This window comes from Pelmatolapia mariae, linkage group LG16_19 (assembly GCF_036321145.2).
Source record: "Pelmatolapia mariae isolate MD_Pm_ZW linkage group LG16_19, Pm_UMD_F_2, whole genome shotgun sequence".
NCBI lineage: Eukaryota > Metazoa > Chordata > Actinopteri > Cichliformes > Cichlidae > Pelmatolapia > Pelmatolapia mariae.
In genome coordinates this window covers 27,147,476-27,165,515 of record NC_086241.1, presented here as the reverse complement: position 1 = coordinate 27,165,515, position 18,040 = coordinate 27,147,476, and the positions used below count along the sequence as shown (strand labels likewise).

Genomic DNA, 18,040 nt, shown 5'->3' with positions numbered 1-18,040 from the left:
TGTATAAGTTTGGAGGAAAAAAAACCCTCCACAAGAAAACATGCAGGAATAAAAAATAAAGTATTACTCCACCAAACCAAATGTGTGTGGAAATAAAGTCGTGGTCTTGTGGCCAGCATAATACAAAACGTTCAAGGTTGTTCAGATTTAGCTATACCGTGGGTTTTGCTTCAAAACCGCAAAGCATTGGCTCCCAACCTTAAAGTCGTAATAGCTTCCTCAGTGTTTACCGGGATGGAGCTAGTTTCCTCATACGATGCCAGGCAGAAATTTTATGCCTTAACGTCTTCCTGGTGGTAATCCAAATTAAAGGGAGGTAGTGTTTGAATTGCATCCTTCTAAGCTAATAGTCTTTCATTTGATTCTTGAGTTTCGTGATGGTGGTAGGTATCTCAGGGGCTGGGGGAACCTGATTTGGATCCATTAGTAAGAAAGGTGCACACTTCCTTAAGTGTCTTGCTCAGACGAGTTACTTAAATCTCCTCTTTCTATCCTCACAGTGGATTACAACTGCTTTGCTCACTTTTTAGGAGTTTCAAGCTCACAATGTTTCTTCACTTTTTTTTATTCTTGTCACTCGGCAGCTTCTGTGAGCTATTCAGGAGCTCTGTGGCAATTTTGCAATAGCTGTTGAGCGAAGCAAAGAGAAATTCAGTCCAACTGTGTTTCCAAACCTGTTGTTTCAGTGCATGCTTCCACATACTCCAAACCACAAATTTCTCCTTTGGGGATCAATAGTGTAAATCATTCCTTGCGTCTGCGTTGTCTCCCCCCAGGGAAAGCTGCTTGACGCCAGTAAGCCCAGAGACTTGTCCTCTAGTCCAGGCCTTCCTGGCTGAGTGTCCAGGCCGTCTGTTCCTGGGTCACGCCCAAACACAGCTAAAGACCGGCCTGCAGATCCAGGAGAGGCACCTTTTCCTCTTCACAGACACCCTGCTCGTCACCAAGGCCAAGTAAGTTTCTCTCAGTGTTTTGTGAAATGACGGGGAGATGTTTATACATGGTTGTGAGTGTGAGAGGGGGTGGAACAGGAAATAGAGACAGAGTGACATAAACAGGGAAAAATAGGAACAAAAAGTGGCCGTGCAACATTTCATTGTTCCTAGTTGTTTCTCTGCTGGTCATAGCAAAAGAAAATTTGTGAAGGATGGAGTTTCCCCCTGTCTCTCTTTACATACTCTCCTGCTTCTTTTACTACTCTGTCCCTCATTTTTTCCCCCAGCATATAATTATTTCCCAGCCAATTAAATCCATATGAAGCCTGGCTCAGATCAAAGCCAAACTGGCTCGCCTTGGGCCTAAAGTATGGGGCTTCCCACCCACAAACTACACAACACAAGCACATTCAAATATAGAAAGCAAAGAGCACATAGACAATTTTGAGGTCCACACAAACACACACACACACTCACACATACACATAAACACACAAGCTCTGCGCACTTACAGTATGTACTTACTGTACACACAAACCCCTCAGTGCAGACACAGCAGGATGGCTGCGGTCTGTCCTGGGAGTCATGTGCCAGTGGGCGGAGCTGACCCTCTCAGTGGAGAGAGTGTATGCTATAATTGGCTTTAATACATTGTGGCTGAACCCAGGGTGAGTTAGAGGAATGTGTGTTGGTGTGTATGTGTTTGAAAGATAGCAATAGCAAGAGAGAGGAGGGGAAATTTTTAAAAAGTTGAGTGGTGTGTGTGTGTCTGTGTGCGTGCGCCTTTATATCCATAAAGCAGAGAGTATGTGTTTGTTTGCCAAATGTATGCATTTGGATCATCTCCCTCGATAATTACAGATGCTGTGGCACATAAATACATGTCTACTGAGCATGCCTGTGTTTAACGTCTGAGAATAGCTGAATCTTTTAATATTTTGCTTCTATATTAAGTGTTTTTTTTAGATTGCCATATGCCACAGGAGGTTTATGGACATCAGTTATTTAAAGAAAACTAAGTCAGATTCCACACTTAATGAGAGCCCAAAAAGTTCCTTGTGGAATGCCTTGAAACCCTGAAACCAGTTGATAGATATGAGCATTTATCACATTTATCACAAAACACTGTAATATAGCATACTGTTTTGCTTGTTTGCAGGTCTCCTACTCATTTCAAGGTGAAGGCTCAGGTCCGGGTTTGCGAGATGTGGACGGCTAACTGCATGGAGGAAGTGTGCGAAGGAAGCACGAACCCCGAGAGGAGCTTCGTGATGGGCTGGCCCACCTGTAACTGTGTAGCCACCTTCAGGTATGTACAAATTGTTCACATTCAAGAATAGGAATTCCTAGAAGGTGAAATGTAGCCGTGTTTTTTTCAAATTATCTTGATTCGATCAAACAGGAGAAGCTTGAGGTAACTCAATTTCCTCTAAAGTATTCATTGCCAGCCCATTAGCCACTTACTCCTGAATATTTCTGGAAGAGTACGCAATGTACTGAGGTGCAGATGTACAGTATAGTAGAGAACCCCACCGCAAAATCCATAAAAAGCTTAAGCACAAAGGCAGCTTTCAGTCATAAAGCCGTTCTCAGTAAAAATAGAGCGAGTAACCACACACAGGCACAAACATGCAGCACGTACAGATGCATTCAGCGCCGTATATTTGCACCTGCCTTAGCAGCATCTACACATGTGTACCCATTCACAAACACACCCATTATATTTTCCATCAAGAGGAATCCAGTCATAGCTCCAGGGGGAAGTCTGGTTTTTAACGGCGGGAGTTACATAACAAAGCAAGAGCGACAGTTACTTTTCCTCTGATTGTGTTTTATAACATCACTGATTTCATTTCAGCTCTGAAGAGACTAAGGACAAGTGGCTGGCGCTCGTCAACAGGTAACATATTGATTAAAGGTTCTTTTTCTTTGGCCCTAATGCTTTGTTTAGCTTAAAGTTCTTCCTTGCAAATCAGATCCCCCTCTACAGACCAGAAAGGATTTGATTTTAAAGAATGAAATGATTAAGCTGAAGCCTCCACAGCATGAATGTTTTGTATTAACAGACAAATTCATAAACTTATACAAAAGTGTTATTCTAAAACAATATTCTCACTATAACACTGACCTCCTTCCCATTCCCTGTTTTCCACCAAACTCAGTCGGATAAGTGAGGGAAAAGAGAAGGACGACCCAAAGACCATTCCTTTGAAAATCTTCGCAAAGGATATTGGAAACTGTGCATACGTAAGTTTCCCTTCATCCCCCGTGAGTTTTTATTGCCTCTGTCAGCACAAAAACAGCTATTTGGGTAATTAATAACATCTCTAGCACCACTATAACTTACGGATCACACAAACATCTACATATTTCCGTAATGTTTACCCAAAAATGTTTCCACCAGGCCAAGACGCTTGCGGTCAGCAACACAGACAGCACCACTGAAGTCATCCGCATGGCTCTGCTGCAGTTCAGCATATCAGTAAGTAACCAAAGGCCTGTGTTCAGGATCCAGTGATTGATGATCGCTAGATATTAAACTTTGTCGTGCGATGCTACAAAACTCTCTCGAGGCTCTCAGTAATGGACCTTTTGGGATTCACAAGCTCTATGAAACAGTGCAAAACCTGATGGCTGAAGTGGTGTCAGAGCAGTTTTTACTAAAGGGGTTTCTTTTTGCAATCTCATTAAACCCAATTTTCTTTTTCTCTTCTTAGGGCTGCGTTAAAGACCACCGGCTGTGGGTGAGCTCCATTAAGGATGACCCTCCATATCCACTTATCGGTGAGCCCTATTGACCTCACTGTATAAAACAAAATGATAAAAATAGCTTAAAGCAGTCACATTATACCCCTTACCCCTTTTTAATGAGTTTATGTAAGTCTCACAGGTACCTCGAATTGGTTGTGAAACAGAACTTTATTTCAGCCTTCATGAAGACCCCTTAGTTTTATCTGCGTTTTTAAATCCAACTAAGCCGTTGATGCCCACGCCCTTTTTAGGTAGCGCTCTGTGAATGAATGACTGCAGCAACCAATTGGCACAGTAATCTATTCATATATCAGATGCAGCCATGATTTTGCTTCTGTCTTTCTCTCCAAGTCAGGGATGTCCAACTCCAGGCCTCGAGGGCCGGTGTCCTGCAGGTTTTAGATGTGTCCTTGATCCAACACAGCTGATCTAAATGGCTAAATTACCTCCTCAACATGTCTTGAAGTTCTCCAGAGGCCTGGTAATGAACTAATCATTTGCTTCAGGTGTGTTGACCCAGGGTGAGATCTAAAACCTGCAGGACACCGGCGCTTGAGGCCTGGAGTTGGACACCCCTGCTTTAAATGATCATTTTCGATCTAAATGAGGCCAAATCATTGCACAGCGTACGCCTCCGTGCGTGTATCATGATTTTATAAAATCAGGTTTTTATCAGTGCAGAGGGGAAGCTTGGAACATGGTTTACGCGTGCTACTTCATAGGCACGGTGTTGTCTGACAGCAGAAAAACGACAAGCACGCAAACAAGAGCGACCCTGCTGGGATTTCATGGGTTTTAAAATTCAGTACAGAGAAGGGAAGAAGTAAGCAGAGTAAAAATGGAGACAAAAAAAGTAATCGGAGGTCAGTAAGGACCAGAGAACAAAAGAAAACATAAAAAACGCAGTAACTGACACACAGTCTTTTGTTTACTGGTTCCCATAATTTCCTATTCTCCCTCAGCCTTCTGATATCATTAGCTGCGTAATTTGTTAACACTTGCTGGCACGTTGTGCTCGTAGAACAAACAGTTTAGCCCTTGAGTTTGGAGAAGCTGCTCTAGCTAGGAAATAACAATGGCTCACTGTCCTATTTTGGCAGATCTACTGACCAGCTGGGGTATGTGCTTATCTAGTTTTGATGTCACAACCAGCTGCAAATCTGAGCGCCTCATTCAAAGACACACACTTTCTGATCTGCGGAGAAAAGGAACAAGGAGACAGTCTCTTTCTTGTGTTTTTATGGGTCTCCAGTCACATCGGGGACGCACAATTACGTAAAAAAATAAATAGATATGGCTGAATTTGATTACCTTAAAATACTTCCCTTTTAAAGGCACCCTTAAAAGAAGTAGTTCAACAGTTGGGTAATGATGTAGGATGTGGTGAATAACAAAACCTACTGACATCTAGAAACACAGCGTCTCTTCCTCAATGAGTATTTAGAAAAAAACTATCCACTTCTCACTTCTATGCATGCATCAGTGGTTCAAAACTCACCATCTGGGAACATTTCAGAGGACGTGGTTTTCTTGTGGGTTTTTTGTGTTACCATAATCTTTTGTTTTGTAGTCCACACAGAATTCCTGACATGCAAACACAGAATTTATGACGCTGTGTTGCAAAATGCAATGCTGTATATGGCCTTTTTTTTTTTAAAGCATCATGTGAGGTGCACAGACTGCACACACCAGGCCCTCCAGCACTAACCTCTGGACTTTGACCTTTCATTCAGGCCACGAGTTTCCCTTCAGCATCAAGATGAGCCACATTCGAGATGGTGGGAGCAATTGTGGAGGACTTGGAGGAGTAGGGAAGGATGTGCTGAGTCCCACAGACTGCCCAGGGGTTCTTCTGTTGGACCAGTGTCTCCCTCCAGACACGCAGTGCCAATTTATACTGAAACCCAACAAGGCTGTCCTTGGGCAGACTCAACTTTTAGGTAAGGGATTTCATAGTCAGTATGTGTCTGGTATTTTGGTTGTGTTTAGTAGTAGTAGGTATTAAAATTACATCCACCATTAAGTATTTAAAGTTAATCGTTTTGGGTTTAAAACGGTAGCATTCTGATGATGGCCCTTCATGCACCACGGAAGATTCATGAAGTGAGAGAAGTAAACATTGTTGTTTTTTTCATTACCGTGGCAGCTTAGGTTTTCTGAGTACATGGTTGGTCACTGTGAAGAATCCATCCATAAATCTAACTCTCTGTGAAACCACAAGGGGAAATATGAGGATACAGAAGTATTAATACAGAACTGAAAGTACTTCCCAGAGCGAGTTCCACTTATATAAAACGTTTCAGTATGTTTGTGCTCGTCTTTGAGGTTACCGTCGTGTTTGTTAGTCCTCGGTTTGAATCAGCAGGTGGACAAGAAGGGAAAAAAGGCGTCATCGAGAACGGTGGGAACAGCATTTTAATGGAGCGGTGGGTTACAGTAGGGGTTGGAACAGACGCGGTGTCAAAATAAGAAAAACATCGGACAGACAAAGAGGAAGAAACCCCAGAAGGACCGGATAAATGTGGGAATAGGAAGATGGAAAGTAGAAAGAGATGACACAGCTATTGAGTAAGTGTGGAAGGTCAGTAGAGGTGAAGGAAAAAGAAACAGACAACTATGGCAGAGAGAGAAAGGATTTGCAGACCAAAAGACTGAAACTTGGACCTTAAAGCGGAGAGGTACGGATAAATTAGGAGGAAGAAAAACAACATGACGGTGGACAGAAGTGAGGATGAACTGCGGGTACGGAGACCAGGATGGAAAAAGGACATGATGAGGTTTAGTGGCGGGAAGAAGCCGAGGAGAAAAAAAATGTGTGTTTTCCAGTCAAGTAGGCTCCAGTTTGCCAACCGCAAGCTTTGCCTCAGATTCCTTTGCTTCAGGCACAACAGGGTCTTACGTAATCTCTCCATAACAGCCCCGCCACCATACATGCCTAATTGCTCACGCCCAACCAGAAAGCTAACGAATATGTGTTTACTGGCTTGTAGCCACGACAAAAGCCCCATTTCAACCATTTATTCTCAAACAATCACACAGGAAACTGTACATGTTTAACAACTAGCGGGTGTATGACAAATAAAACTCCTCCAGTTGTTCCCCAATATGCTTCATGTCCAGTTTGTGCCGGTCTACTGCGGAGATACTGTAACTGGACAAAAAGCCTTTGAGGTGGCTCATGGCAGCAACAGAGACTGAGGCTGAACGTGGATAAAGAACCACTGCACACAGCAACACAGATCTATGTTAACACTTAAAAAATGAGCTAAGATTTTGTACTAGACCTACATAAAAACAGGTATTGTTGTGCATTCAACTGCAAGAAGAGATTTTCTATGTTCCCATTACAATATGAACCAATACTGACATGTCCACCCCTGGAAGTGGCTTAAAGTCTGCTTGTCAAAGCATTCATTCCCTACAGTTCAATAGAGCCCAGTGTTGCCAACTCCTCAGTAAGGAAAATCGCTATTGGTTGTCCTAAAAGTTGTTAGAAGTCGCTAAATGACGTCATCGCCTAATTTGCATAATTTGTCATGCTTATGTAATTGTAACCTAACTTGTAGGAGAGAGAAATAACATCCTGGAAGAGACGTAAAGCGAGTAAAAAACACCCTAAATGCATTCTGAATATATTGAGAACTACAAATTAAATTCTTTTAGTAATTATTGTTTTTTTAATATCATAATTAAAAAATAAAAATAACAAAATTAAAAAAACATAATTAAAAACCCTCCTCGTTTATCCGGGCTTGGTACCGGCAAAAGTGACCCAAAACAGGCCCTCTGGCGGGGTTACACACACACATAGACACACAAAAAAGTGTGTGTGTGTGTTTTTAAGTAGTTTTAAACCTTGTGATCCACAAAAGTAAGAGTAAAAGAAGAACTGATGTCATTATAGTCAGGGCGGGAGCAGCGGCTTCGCTCACTGGAGATTCATTTGCAGGAGGGTGAACGTCTCCTGCTCTGACAGCAGCTGGGGGCGACTGCTGCGTGAGCATGATCCGCCGCCAGTGAGCGCTTTGGCACGGGCGAGGTGCCCACGGTAGCACCCGCTGCTTGTTGAGAGTAAGAGCGATACGTGCTTTCACGTCAAAAAGTGGTCATAAGTCTTCCTAATAACACCAGCAAAAGTCGCCAGATTTGTCGTTAGTCGCTTTTTTGGAAAAAAAAAAAAAAGTCGCTAAGGGGGTCTGAAAACTCGCTAAGTATAGCGACAAGGTTGCTAAGTTGGCAACACTGACAGAGCCAGGTTGGCCCATCCTCTGGAGCTAGCTACACCGGCAGTGTTGATTTGGTTAATTGGAAAAACTAAGAATCCAATAGAATTATTGCATTTATTCAAAGATGACTTATTTCATTTGCCTAAAAATTAAATAAGTAAACTACTAACTAACATGTCAGCACCTGTAATCTGGGGGTTTCTATTACAGGACACTGTGACACTGACGTCACTGTGTAGTCATGCCTGTGGTAGTTTCATTGTCAATGAAGAGAAATACAACTTCTAGCACCTGTTTTATAACACAGTAGAAGATTAGTGTACTGTAAGATGACAGAGACTGCCCACCCAGACATGTAGTCTGTGTCTGTTTCCTCATTCCTCTGTCTCTAAAATGGTTCCCTGCCTCGAGAGCTGTAATGATGTAACACCTGATTTACACCAAGGTCATGTTTTTTCAGTGATGGCGAGGCCTGCTGAGAAGTGCCAGAACAGGCCAGTAAATCTGTTACTGTTGAACTTTGTTCCAGAGTGTATTTGGGCATCACGCCACGGCAGATTGTTAAATAATGAATTCTATGTGAGGTATGCCGTGTATTCTGAGGGCCCTTTCGGGGCCGATGGATCCCCGCCCACCGAAAGAATCTTTTGTTTGTTAGGTTGAGTCCCACCCTTGGATACAAATCACCGACGCTTAATAACATAAATGTTATCATTTCAAGATTGTTGGCAATTCAAAGCTGCTACAATTACATTTCACTACAATGGCCCTTTAAGAGATTTAATGCACTGTTTGCACATTTCGCCCGTCTAAAAACGTCAGCGGTGGCTCAGAAAGGCAGTGCTGCCACAATTAGTGACGAATGAGTCATTATCATAACATTTGTGATATGAATCAAGATTTTTGAAATGCATTTCAGCCCGGAGTGACATTTTATTTAATCAGCAGTCCAAAACACAAAGAAATTAAGTCATTATTAAATATACATTTTTTCTGTTTAGCAGCTAATTCTAATGGGCTCCATAACAGTTAATCATGCTAAAACTAGCTTTTTAAGCTGCTTGTTTATTTTAGATGTCTAATTACACGCTAAAGTAAATGTACATTCTTATTTATAGGCACTTCAGTGCACACGCGCTATGCAAAAACATGCTGAGCTGGTGCTTGAACTACACAGGCAGACATTGTGCCTTTGCACTGCTGTGCAAAAACTCAGGAAAGGGAACACGCAGTCACATGCACATGTTCTTTTTAGCCTTTATTGAGACAGGAAAGCAGAGAGAGAGATCTGGGGGACATGCAGGCCTTAGCGCACTTTCAAACCTTGAGCTCTGCAATAGCAACAGTCTGTGACCTATATCAGCTCGCTATGCATTTTTTGTTAAACACACCCGCATGAGTAAACAGAGTAAACCATCGTCTGTCACATCTGCTTTCATTGGTTTTCATTTCTCAACCATGAGCAGCGCGTTAGCATGATGCATGATGAAAAGCTCCTGCATCTGAAGCTGATGAGCAATTCGTAAGCAGTTCTGTCTGAAATTCAAGCCCACAAAAGTAAACATTATGAAACAGTTTCTGAGTCTGCAGTTTTGAAGCTATGTGAATCAAACAGTTTGGTTTCCTGAACGTACCTTGGGGCGCATTTGCCATCCATTACTCAACAACAACAGTTTGATTACATCTCAAACTAAAGTTCTCCTTCCTCTATTTTTATTTTCCTACCCACAGAGCCTGGTCAGCAGAAGTCTTTTAAGAGAAAGAGATCTCTGATCAATTGGCCTTTCTGGAGAGGTTCGAGCACACAGCTGGACGGCGTGCCCCTGTCCCCAACCTTGCTCTCTGCCGCTCACGGTCGGCTGTTCGGACAGCCCTTGAGCTCCATCTGCTCTCCAGAAAACGGCCTGCCTAAACCTGTCATGGTAAGCCGAGTGGAGTTCACATAACAGGGGTCAGGACCCTGACTTGAGGGAACACAGGTTAACTGTTTAGTTAGGGAACGAGAGACTTGAGGGTATATAAGTAGATTGTTTTTAGGAGCATTTTATTTGACTTCTACTGCTGCAATCTTACTATTCTATGACTTTAATACATCCACCAACCACTTAAAATAATTGGCGGCCCCATTTTCCATTTTAGATTAAATCAGAATTTTTTTCCTGGAAACAGAATATATTTTAATGTACATATTCTTCTTATTATGAGTGAGTGACCCTCTCACTGAGGTGTCCTCTAAGAGAGACGTCTTTCTTTCGTTCTTTGTAGAAACACTGATTCAGACACATTCATCCTGTTGGTCCACAGAAGAATCTGTTAAAGGGAGGTGCCGAATTGAAATCGAGATAAAAATTCTGGCAGGAATTCTTTGCAATTAAGACCTCAGTGGAATGAAATGCCTTCTGCCATTAGGGCCTGTTTCCTAAGCTCTCTCTTGTGTAATCTCCGACATTAAGTTCTCCTGTTTCATTAAATAATGTTGTTATTAAACTGAACAAGTTGGTAACCTTCTGTTTCGATGTTCCTCCAAAGGACATGCTGGCATTTCTGTACCTGGAGGGGCCATACACCAGAGGCGTCTTCAGGCGTTCAGCTGGAGCAAAAGCCTGCCGGGAGCTCCGAGACAGGCTGGACAGCGGGAGCGAGGACGCGGAGATCACACACCAGTCTGTGTTCGTCATCGCTGCTGTCCTCAAGGTAACCACACACACACAGCTCTTCCCCCGTCTCTCTCTCTCTTGTTTGAAACTGAAAACAGGCACGACTGATGTTGGTCCAAAGTCACCTTAGTCCAGACAGGATAATCTGTCTCTGCATAGCCAGGCAGGCGGCCAGTCACACACAAGGTGCAGCATTGTTCAGGATCCAGGCCAAATGGCTGTCATACAGTCGGGCATCCAGGGAGTAGCCCGGGCCTTCTTCTTCTTCTTCATTTATTTATTTTTTTACAGAGATGGTCCAACTCCCTTTTTAAATTTTGTTTCACCTGTTTTCCACATAGAGTGCAAGGATTGTCAACCTCCTGTGATATAAAGGGGTGGCTGTAGCCCTTTAAATTGCAGGACGGAGAGGAAGTCATTTACTAATCTACAGGTTCGATCCCTGGCTGCTCCAGTCTGAATGTTAAAGTACCCCTGGGCAAGATATATCACTGTCAGCAATCATCACAACTCCTCCCTATTGTACCAGTAGCCTAACTTTAATTTCACAAGTAAAAATGCACTAACATAATTGGATTTGTTCAGTGATTATTATTATACGACCACCAAACTAGGATCAAAACAACCACAACCACAGATGAAGCCATAAAAAAGTGAGAGCAGCAAAAATCCCTTTGACAATTGTTTGCAGGCTATAATGCCTGTCTGTCAGTATAAGGCATGCTTCAGCTTCACTTATAAACGTTTTGCATACAGGACTTCCTGCGAAATATCCCAGGCAGCATGCTGTGCGTGGACCTGTATGACCAGTGGATGGAAGCGATGGAAGGGGAAGGAGGAGAGGAGAGGATACCAGCTGTCCAGAGGTAAGAGGTCTCTCTTGAAATCTTAAAATATGCGATATCTAAGGCCGTGATCGTCCTGCTAATCTTATAGCTGTCAGTGTCTAACAAGAAGATGCAAGTCATACGCGCATTTTACATAAGTCAGCAACACAGGACAGGAAAGATTGAATAAATGGCTGTTCTGGTGGCCTGTGGTAGACAAACACCTTAGACGCTGTTGGTTTTTCCTTTAATTACCCACAATTTATGTTTAGAATGAGAACTAAAAACAGAGAGCAGGGATGCGTGTATTTCCAGTAGCAACAAACGAAATTCCTTCTGCTTAGGAAGAAAAGCAACAGTGGAAATTCTCGTCCAGGCAGAAACAAGCAGCCGTACTGAAAGGAAGAAGCAGGGACCGAGGATGTTTTTCGTAATGTGTTTGATCTCATCTCCTCCCGTCGTTTCCTGCCCCACTCCCATTAGGCTCCTCCACCTCCTTCCCAGTGAGAATCTGCTTCTGCTCCGACACGTGATCGCAGTACTCCACTGCATACAGGGCAGCGCCGACGACAACCAGATGAACGCCTTCAACCTGTCTGTCTGCATTGCTCCCAGCATGCTCTGGTCTCCGGCGCCAAGCACCCCTGAGATGGAAGGGGAGGCCACTAAAAAGGTGAGAAGGGACAAGCACACGGAGACTTTAGAGACTTGTCCAAGTATAAAATCTTTAACTTGGCTGGTCACATTTAGTACAATAATGTGACATGTTGGGGAAAAACGCTTATCCAGCCTTCTTGCTGAGAGTTGAGGGAGATGTTTGTTGGATTAATATGAGTCTCAGTGTAACAGCGGAGCAGTTTGCTTGCTCGGGGCCAAGAAATACTTCTGCACAGAACCCCTGGAAAAACCACAAATTTCTACACTTTGGTTTTTGTACAGGCAATATAAACGAGACACAGCACGAAACTTAAAGACTTTCAGAGGTGCTAATAGGAGGATTAAGTTACTTTAACACAGAGCAAGGAGACCTACTTCCTTTGTTTCCCATCTACATACTACCCTGAGATCTGCTGCCTGCAGCTAAATTTTCTTAATGTATAGAGATTAGAGTAGTATCATTGTTATCATCCCGCTCGCAAGAAAATGCGTTTCTCAAAAAGCCAAAGTGCTCTGATCTGCTTCCACAGGCAGTTTGCAGAGTGCGAGGAATTTAACATTTGGAGGGAAAAAACAGAAGCAAACTGCTCGTGACCAAGCAGAGACCTGAATTTGACTGACAGTTAAGTTACAGAGGCTTTACTGACACAGGTGTACACGTACACTAAGTGCTCACATGCATACTTCATGTCAGGCCGAGAGCCATTTGTCTGCAGACTGAAGGCTTTCCCCGTGGACGTGACTGCCCACCTCAGAGCAGGAGCTGACCCACTGCCACACAGCAGTCACGCACACGCAAACCCCCGTCCCACAGACGCACACTGTCAGTCTCATTCACATGTGATCTTTGACAGTTACTCATAAGCCTCTTACATTCAGCTAAGCTTCAAATCCCCGAGTTTAGAACAAGACTCGGCAAGTTTAGCTTCTCGTATAGGGAAACATATGCACAGCATCTAGTTTGGTGAGTGTCACCGGGGTTAATTCTCGTGAATTGTAAAGAAAAACAAGAACAAAAACAGGAAATTTCATTTACCTCTCGAACGACTTTGTGACGATGTTGGAGTAGAGTCTGCAGTGATATTCTTGCTGATGCATGAATATCACTGCAGTTTCTCTGTATTTTTGTGTGTATAAAGTGAAGTCTGCAGTGAAGCAACCGTATGTCTTAGCCAGCCATTCTGGCCTGGAATGGCTTAATTCTACAGCCAGAGCCCATCATATAGTCACTGAAACCCTAAGCATACAAAGTCTGCTGATTTGTGGTCTGTTTGGAAAGTTACAGTTATTTAGTTACACATAATCTCACTGGGTGGCTGTTTTGCTTATCTTTTCCAATCTGTGTGTGTGTGTGTGTGTGTGTGTGTGTGTGTGTGTGTGTGTGTGTGTGTGTGTGTGTGTGTGTGTATATGTGTGCACGCGCATATGTGTATGTGTTTGTCTAGAAGTGGTTGAGGTTCATTTGAGAAAACACGCAAAGAATTTCCTACAGAATCTGAGGACTGGGATGTTTTTGTGGAAAATTGTGTCACTGAAACACCCTCTTTCTCTCTACACACACACACACACACACACACACACACTCACATAAGTGCTCGTTGGCAAAAAATACCCTCATCACCCACAAATACCTAAATATCAGCTTCACAAATACTCCCCTGATAACACTTTCCCTCTCGCACACCGCATATTTGTGTGTTCGTCTCGAGCACAGGCGGCTATTTTCTGGGGGGGAAAAACGAATTTTTAACATTCCCACCTTGCAGTCAAAGACAGGGGCCAATTTAAAACTTTTTGGGGGGGATCGTGGATGTGTATTGGCCGGTTTTCAACCTTGTCCGAGGACATGTCTGTGCTCACTGTTGGCCAGTTCAGTTTAGCCTTCGTGTCCCTCCTGCTTTCATGAAGCATATAATTTAAAGGTTTTTGGCTGAACATATCCCTTAAAGAGCATCTGAGGTAAATGCAGTTTGCGTCTAACTTTAAATGGAGACAGGAAGAGATAAATCATTTGGAAGTAAGTTGTTTTTCCTCAGGCTTGGCTCTGGAGAATGCAACTTTTGCTTTTCTTCTGCTTTTCTATATTATAGTAATATCACAGAAAAGTAATACCCAGCTCAGAATGCTGCATGGATGGGTTTCCAACGTGTACAGTTGCAGCATATTTTTACGCACACGCCCAAATACCGGGAGATTTCTTCCAAATCTTGCAGTACTATTGTGTACTCTGACAGTAGGAATCTGCAGTTCACGCAACAGATACATATTTTGTGAATGATACGTAGAGTTCGTATTTCCTGGTTTTCTGAATGGTTGAGAGAGTTAAAGATAACATCTCACTGAGGTGAACAAGAGGTTCTGAATGGGCTGCTGATGGATGAATAAGTGAAAGTCTCCTGGATGCCCACAGGCTCCTTTTGTTCAGTGCTTTGCATCACGTAGCAGTGCTCACTCTCACTGAGTGACAGTGAGGAATGCTGAGTGTCGCCACAGTGGATGGATGCACAGATTTGATTCAGGGCAGACTTTTACACCTTCCTGATGCTAGCCTCCTATTTACACTGCTGGTTTATATCAGCTAATTATTTGCTTCATTCCAAACACACGTGTTGCCAACAGGGAAGTTGCCCTCTGGTTGACATACTATGCAAAGTCAACACCCATAACACGGTTGGAGGATCTTTCTCACCTGTTTTCTGTAATATTTAAACTTTATTAATGCCATTATCCATAGATAGATCTATAGATCCAGTATCTAGCGAGAACAAAAAGAAGGAAACACTGTCTCTCAGGCTGGTGCAACATTCAGAGTTGCAATCCAAGGTCTAGGTGTTTTATCATGGCCATATGGCACCAATTTCTCCTTTCCAAAGAAACCTAGGTTGTCAGTGTTGGGTTATTTACAAAGTCTTGATCAGATATGTTATATCCAAAATATTGGACGCGGATCAACTTTAAATACCCGTCTAATGTTAGCTCTGTTTGAAAATCAACAATTACCTTTCTGTTGCCTCCCATGTAGATGTAAAAAGTCAGTGTCAGGGGAGAGATTTGCAACAAGATCTATGTAAATCATTGCCAAGGTCTGGCAGGGACTTGTTTTGTTGTTTTTGGTGGTTGGAATACTGCGGCAGGTCCTGTATATTGATCGCAAGTTCCCAAAACTCACACCCTGTTCACACATGTTTAGTTCTCTTCTTTAAAAACCTGACTCGAGTTTGCTGGAAGAGCAATTTACCCTCCAGGACTTTGCGGCAGCAAACTGTGAGCAACTGCAATATGACTCCTTTTATAGAAAATAGAAATAAAAAAACTAGTTCAACGAGTCATAAATAACCACATCATCCAGTTTTAAATGATGTTTCATTTGTAAACAAACTGATTTGGGACATAATTCAGATTGACTGGGTGCTGTTGATCACGAACGTCACCGTTTGATTGATAGCGTGCATGTATGACCTCGGCTAAAGTTGTTTGTGATGATGATTGGCTTCCTGAACACTTCAAAGAAACAGTTGTGGAGTTCATTGCGTTACATAACTCTGAATGTACAGCTCATCATCCATCATCTGCTAGCTTAAATGTAAATAAATAAACTGTGAGTGGTAGTTTAAAAAGCAGATTTTTTCAAGCTTTAATAAACGCTGGGTTTAGAGGAAAGAAAACCATTTTAAACGACTTTTATAGCACAGCCTGATTACTCCTTGTTTGGACAGACGACGGTTTTTTGGCGCTCTGAGACGTTAAATGCATACGGACACCGTGCAGACACAGAACAGACAACATCTGGCCCACAAACAAACAAATGAGTGTTTACCGGCGCAGTATTTCCATAGTGTCACAGGCTCATTTATGTACACATCAGGCAGATTTCAGTGGAAATTTCCCAGTGGCCCTGGCGTTTGCCAACTATTTGTGTCACAGGACGTCATGTGTGTTTCGTAAATTTTGTCTGTTTAGTTTTAAAGGCAGCGGTTTCTGCCAAGTAGTGTGATTTGTTTGAGGATGGATTCCAACTGGGCTGATAAAGCTCATAAAGCACAGACAGCGTTACAGTGTTTGAAAACATCAACTGAATGCGCTTAAATTAGTCGTTCAGCTGCGAACGATTGGTATTTGGATCCCTTTCAAAGATTTTTGCCCCTTTGTGACATTTGTGGCCATGGTTTTGCTGCTAAAAGACGTGATTTGCATTATGTTAAAAAACACACACAAAAACACACAAAATGGGGAAAAAACTACACCTACATTGTATTCGGTATCAAAGCCAACCCATGATGTCATAGCTAGTATTATCAGGACATTTTCCAGGGCTGGTAAGAAAGAATGGACAGAGGAGAGGGAGTCGATGTTTTCCCGTTCACTGTGGAGGTTGACATCAACGCAAGCAAATGAAAAGAAATGTTTCCCCAAAATGATAATATGGAAAAAAAAATTTTTTTAAAAGAGCTTTTGACAGCTGTTTGAAAACAGTGCCACAAAGTTATTTGGGTCACTATATCATAGAGCAGTGATATCACAAGTCAGTAGCTACAGTATTAACAACCACACACCAGTTTAAGCGCTCTGCTTCTCGGGCGTTGTTCTGAGCATCTGCGTGACCCATTTCCTGCATTTCTGTCAAGTCAAAGTCAAATTTATTTATGTAGCACATTTAAAACAAAAACCATTGACCAAGGTGCTGTACAATTAAGATAATTAAAAGAAATAAAAATATAGGGAGACATGATAAGAGTTAAGAAAAAGAATCATAAAATTAGAAGATTTGAGTAAGAACGGTGGCAGCAGGCAGACCTCTCTCTGCTCCAATTTGCCTCTACATCGCTTTTATTGGACCGCACAGCAGCTGACTTAGACATAAATGTTTTTGTGCCCCAGGATGGAAAACACAATCCCTCTGAGATAATATATAGAGAAAGACCTTTTCTCATATTTTGTGGGTCTCTCCAGTAACTGGGGACATGGAATTACATTGAAAAAGAATAGAAAAAGTGGTGCTACCTAGTCACAACGCCACGTTTTGTGTTTCACGTTGCAGTTTGTGAGTCCAGTCGGTATTGCACAGACACATAACAGTAAACTTCCTGTGTTGCTAAATGATGGCTGAACTGTCTGTTTCCGTGAGGTCCAGCTTCAGCAAATGAATCTGTAAACACAAACACCTCTTAATCTATAAGAGTGAAAACTAATCGTTTGCCACCGAAGTAGAGCAAAGTGAACATGTTGGTGACAACACGAAATAATCAGGCGCTGTTTGTTCCTGCAGGTTTGTGAGCTCGTTCGCTTCCTAATAGAGAACTGCAGCACCCTCCTGGGGGACGTCACATCACTCTTCAGAACCTTCAGCCAGAAGAGCAGCAGCAGCGACCATGGATCTGGTAAGAACTGAGATTTAGGCCAGACAATAAAGAAAGGACAGAATATGAGTAGGAAAAAAACCCGTTAAAAGCCAAGAGATATAGAAAATACTGCTCTCTAATAAAGTGCTTAGTATTGAGACTTGATTCCTAAAGAGTCTGATCCCATAAAAAAACAAACAGGCTGCAACTGTAATGGAAACATTTACAGATTTTGCAATTTGGGTTTCTTTTGCTTTCAGTTTTCTGACTTAATACATGCAAACTGAAACCGCACAGCCAGAGCTATTACAGGGAGAGGCGTGGCATTAAAAAAATCTTGAATTGAATCTACTTCATTGACGCAGAAGATGGTAAAATTCCACAATACTCTGCACGCTCGCCCCTACCAGCAACTGAAACTGAAAAAGCCACTAATGTTGTTGCATATGTAGTAGTATAACCTGCTGGTAATAAAGAAAGAAAAGCCTGTTAAACCTTATTTTGGGGGCAAAACCACCAAACATTTTAAGCGTTACTATCTAAGATTTAACTGGTTATTCTGAAAATGTATTTTAACCCAAAATAACTGCCTGGAGTTGTTACAGAGATGACTCTCTTGTGGCAAAGCTTTGTTCTAGGAGGGCTTTA

At 42.4% G+C, this 18,040-nt stretch overlaps 1 protein-coding gene across 1 annotated transcript in view; it reads left to right on the top strand.

Moving 5' to 3' along the window:
• LOC134645546 (rho GTPase-activating protein 20-like) overlaps positions 1-18,040 on the top strand; it is a 31,166-nt gene that overhangs the window by 9,232 nt on the left and 3,894 nt on the right. Inside the window, exons 3-14 of the mRNA XM_063499025.1 lie at positions 777-953; positions 2,095-2,244; positions 2,794-2,835; positions 3,098-3,182; positions 3,340-3,417; positions 3,653-3,719; positions 5,420-5,626; positions 9,644-9,834; positions 10,442-10,606; positions 11,326-11,435; positions 11,880-12,069; positions 17,320-17,431. Coding sequence (XP_063355095.1) covers positions 777-953; positions 2,095-2,244; positions 2,794-2,835; positions 3,098-3,182; positions 3,340-3,417; positions 3,653-3,719; positions 5,420-5,626; positions 9,644-9,834; positions 10,442-10,606; positions 11,326-11,435; positions 11,880-12,069; positions 17,320-17,431 — 1,574 coding nt within the window. The remainder of the gene's footprint in view (positions 1-776; positions 954-2,094; positions 2,245-2,793; positions 2,836-3,097; positions 3,183-3,339; positions 3,418-3,652; positions 3,720-5,419; positions 5,627-9,643; positions 9,835-10,441; positions 10,607-11,325; positions 11,436-11,879; positions 12,070-17,319; positions 17,432-18,040) is intronic.